At 41.0% G+C, this 4,377-nt stretch overlaps 1 protein-coding gene across 1 annotated transcript in view; it reads right to left on the reverse strand.

Annotated features, from left to right (window-relative positions):
• Positions 1 to 1,339: 1,339 nt before the first annotated feature.
• Positions 1,340 to 4,377, reverse strand: part of LOC102207546 (artemin-like) — a 16,903-nt gene continuing 13,865 nt past the window's right edge. The window contains exons 4-5 of the mRNA XM_005721027.1: positions 2,560 to 2,770; positions 1,340 to 2,237 (exon numbers count right to left, since the gene is read on the reverse strand). Coding sequence (XP_005721084.1) covers positions 1,738 to 2,237; positions 2,560 to 2,770 — 711 coding nt within the window. The 3' untranslated portion in view covers positions 1,340 to 1,737. The remainder of the gene's footprint in view (positions 2,238 to 2,559; positions 2,771 to 4,377) is intronic.

Here is a 4,377-nt window from a genome sequence, read left to right on the forward strand (position 1 = left end):
ATAACTGGACAGAATAGTCTGAATAATAGGTGTACTAACATGATGTATATTATAAAAAAACTTTATTCCCTTAGAGGATAATAACATACAAAAATAAAGGAAGCTTTATAATCATCATAATAACAATAATAATAATAATAATAATAATAATAAGGACAGAGCGACATAGTGAGAGTATGAATGAGAACTAAAAATCACCTTCAAGGTCTTGTCGTCTAGATTAGGGATGCACGAGTTCTAAAATTCTGGGTCGGTAACAATTTAACTGATAGCTGGTAAAAAAAAAAATCAAACAAAGTTATTGCATTGTAAAACATAACTTTCAGTTCATATCTTAGAGCATTTAGTCAGCACAAAATTGCTGGGACTGATAGGACACAAAACATGGCCACTGGTAAGTATGTTACTTGGTCAAAGGCTGATATCAGTCATCAAGGCTGGGGTTATTCTGAAGACACATCGAGAAACTGTCTGAAGTTGAGTGTTTGGCTCACTGGGATTAGTTGTTCATACAATAACCTCAGTATTTAATGTTTAAAACAGAGCATCCACCAATGTAACAGCAAAGGAAAACCATAATTGATCCTCTTCACTACACACTGTACATACAATGCAGTATGTATTAAAGTTTAAATGACTATTTCCAGCACAAAGGTGACCACAAACACAGATATCTCACCAGACTCAATTATGTTAGATGCTCTCAAAGTAAACAAAATTCAATATTTATCAGTTCTTCCACATTGTTTCAATGTTGGTCCATTTTTGCCCAATATCTGTTAGTCTGGGATGAAAAGTAAATAAGAATTTGACCTCTTGGATATTGTTTTGCTCAATAGAAAAAAATATCAATAACCAGATTTTAGAAATCCAATCTACTTCTGCCTAGAAGAAACTGTTTAGCCAAAGTTTGACTTTCTGTGCTGGGTAAGTGTGAAAATCAGCATCTGGAAAAGAAAAAAATGTTGTACTTTATGTGAGCACAAGTAACTGTCGACATGAAAAGTGAATCTTGGCAATAAATAGATATTATCTACAATAGAGTTCATAAAAACAGCTCTCATATGAAGCCATAATAAATAAATAATAATTTATCCAAAATAAATATACTTTACTTTTATACAGTAATACATGAAGATGCATGGCATCCATCTGGCTGAGTTCACCTGAACATAGAGAAGACACAATGTAATGTCCCTGTCTGTGTGCGGGAAGAGAACGAATCTTGTGGAAACACCTGTTCTCACCGAGCATGAATGGTCTGAATGGAAACAAAGCATCCTTTAACTGTAAATTTTCTTTACATCGCTTGAGCTTCAGCCTTCAGGTCTCGCCCAAATGAAATCAAACACATGAAGAAGGTCTCTGTGTATAATAACCAGGCTTTAGTATCCTGCATTAATTACCGGTTATTCAGTTAAAAAGAATTCACCCTTTAATGAGGGAACAGTATCCAGACTGGGCTTCCCTAATGACCTCCCCCTCAGTCTCTTGATTTTGACCTTGGCCCTTAATGTCCAGCTGCGGCCAGCCCACTTCCTTCTCAGCAGGAAATGTATCAGGGAGGCAAACAAGTGGCCTCTTTTTCTTCTTCTTTTCTGTTTCTGTGTGAGACAGTGCCCCCATATGGCCAAATCCTAAACACGGGGCCTCACACACACACAGACACACACACTATCCAGCCAGAGGCTCTTCAGCTTTATCCATCCTGGGCACTTATCTGTTTGTACTCATCATTCAGCCCATGCACATGCAGCTGGCGGCAGAGAGCGATTGGATGGTTCTCCACGTGGTCTTGGCATCCATGAACGATACTGGCTCGTAGCGGTCGGGGCGGCAGCAGGGGTGGCTGCTGACCTTGCGGGCGGTGCGTCGAGGCAGCGAGCCATTCTCCAGCAGTGCTTTCAGTGCTAGGTCATAGTTTGTTCTTTCGGCCTGGCAGGAGCCTACACAGAACTTAAAAAGGACGATTTCATCCGAATCAAATCCCAGTCCTAGATCCCGAACCCTCATCTCCTTCTTCTCCACACGGCAGTGCCTGCTGCTCTGCTTCGGGTGTCCGTTTCTCCCCTTACCCTTTCTGTTCCTTGTTTCTGTCTCTTCTTCCTTTTCTTTCTTCTTCTTCTTTTTCTTCGATGATCCCTTGGGCTGAGGTTCTGTGGGATCAGAGGAGCGTGGTGATCGTCCTACCCAGCGACTGCTGGGATGGTCATCCAACTCATCCATTACAAAAGGGTCTGAAAGAGAAGGAAAGAAAGGAAATGGTAGGCTGGGAGTGAACACCAGTTTACAGAATTATGAGCAGTGGGGTATATTTCTCAAGTAATCTACAATCTCACGTCTGCATTTTAATATAAAATGACTTCACGTGTAAGTGTATTGTAAGGCCTGAGACACAAAGCAGGCTCAGACTTCTCTCAACCATCTTTCCATTCTAGTACTGCTCAGTAAAGCTTATGTGCTATGACTTATATAGTAAATGGACTGCACATGTATATATAGAGAGAGCTTTTTAGCGTTATCAGTCACTCAAAAACACTTTCCCAAGAGCTTCAGTACCATAAAGAGGGTGCCAAGTAGAGTAAGGGTCACTGTCTTCTTTCTGTTCCTTATCCTCCACCATTTCAGGCAGCGTCACAGGAAGCTGTCTCTCCTCCTGGTTTCCCAGCAGGCCCACAGTGTGGCCTGAGTCTGATCCCACACCAGCACCACCTTTCATATGAGCTCCTTCCACCAGAGGCAGCAAAGCAATGAGCACCCACAGCAGCACCTAAGAAGACAGAGTATGTCAGCTGGTTCTTATTTGATATATATTCTCTGTCTAACACATAAAAACATTTCCCTAAAATGTGTTATGTATAGTTAATAAAGTCCTCCGCTCTGGTCAGCTGGTTGTTGTGTTTGCAGGGGAAATGTGCCCTCTGGTGGACAAACTATGAAAGGTGAACCCTCATAACATGGTTGAAGGTTCTTCTTCCAGCTGTTATTTACAGTTTAATTTTCATTTGTCAGTCAATATAAATACCGATACCAATAGATTGATAATAATATCAACTTACAGACAATTCGGCTCTAATTGTCAGTACCCTCAGTACCTCTGAAAGTAAACGTCCCACACATTCTCCATAGGGATTTTGAGCCAGAATGTTGAGACTATCCAAAGCAGACCGAAACAATGACTGTGCTCCTGTAAACCACGAATCTGTTTTATCAACCTTATTTCAACAAAAAACATTTTTAATGGTGATGGCGTGGAAAAGAACTACTCTACCCACAATCGTAAAAGTGACATCTCTGCTTGTGGAAGCCGCTGTTACCGTGGAAATGTTTAAACCAGGTGTGGAGAACTCCTGCGGGTTTTAGATCTCACCCTGGGTCAACACACCTGAATCAAACGACTAGTTCATTACCAGGCCTCTGGAGAACTTCAAGAAATGTTGAGGAGGTAATGAAGCCATTTAAATCAGCTGTGTTGGATCAAGGACACATCTAAAACCTGCAGGACACTGGCCATTGAGAGCTGGAGTTTCCCCACCCCTGGTTTAAACCGTGTCAACATCAGGTCACGCAAAACTTCAGAAACAGCGTGAGTGGTGATTTTTTATTTTAAAAAGGATCAAAACACTGTATAATTTAGATGTGTAGGCTGTACACCATCTATCTTAACCAAATCCCACAGCTTTTCCATTAACATTGAAAATTCTCCTACCCTTCCCTCCCCTCAGGTTAAGAGTTTGGGTGTCATACTTGATAATACGCTTTCATTCCAGTCTCACATTAATTACATAACCCGGTTTGCTTACTTCCACTTACGTAATATTAACCGACTCCGTCCCTTCCTCACTCCCCATGCTGCTACCATCCTTGTCCATAGTCTTATTACGTCCCGTATTGATTACTGTAATTCCCTCCTATTTGGTCTCCCTAAAAGGTCCCTTCATAAACTCCAACTTCTTCAAAATTCTGCAGCTCGGGTCATAACTAGCTCATATTACTCCAGTTCTTCAGCAGCTTCACTGGTTGCCTGTAGAAGCCAGGATAAATTTTAAAATCTTACTTCTTACATACAAGGGTATCCATAAATCTGCTCCTTCATATTTGTGTGACCTGCTCCATATCACCACTGCTTCCCGCCTTCTCAGATCATCATCTGCTATTCATCTTACTGTTCCATCCTCACACCTTATCACTATGGGGAACAGAGCCTTCAGTCGCTCTGCTCCTCGGCTCTGGAGCTCTCTTCCTCCTGCACTAAGAAATATTGAGCTGGTTGGTATGCATCTATCTATCTATCTATCTATCTATCTATCTATCTATCTATCTATCTATCTATCTATCTATCTATCTATCTATCTATCTATCTATCTATCTATCTAT

Source organism: Pundamilia nyererei, unplaced genomic scaffold (genome assembly GCF_000239375.1).
Source record: "Pundamilia nyererei isolate P.nyererei 1_Seehausen unplaced genomic scaffold, PunNye1.0 scaffold00004, whole genome shotgun sequence".
NCBI classification, from domain to species: domain Eukaryota; kingdom Metazoa; phylum Chordata; class Actinopteri; order Cichliformes; family Cichlidae; genus Pundamilia; species Pundamilia nyererei.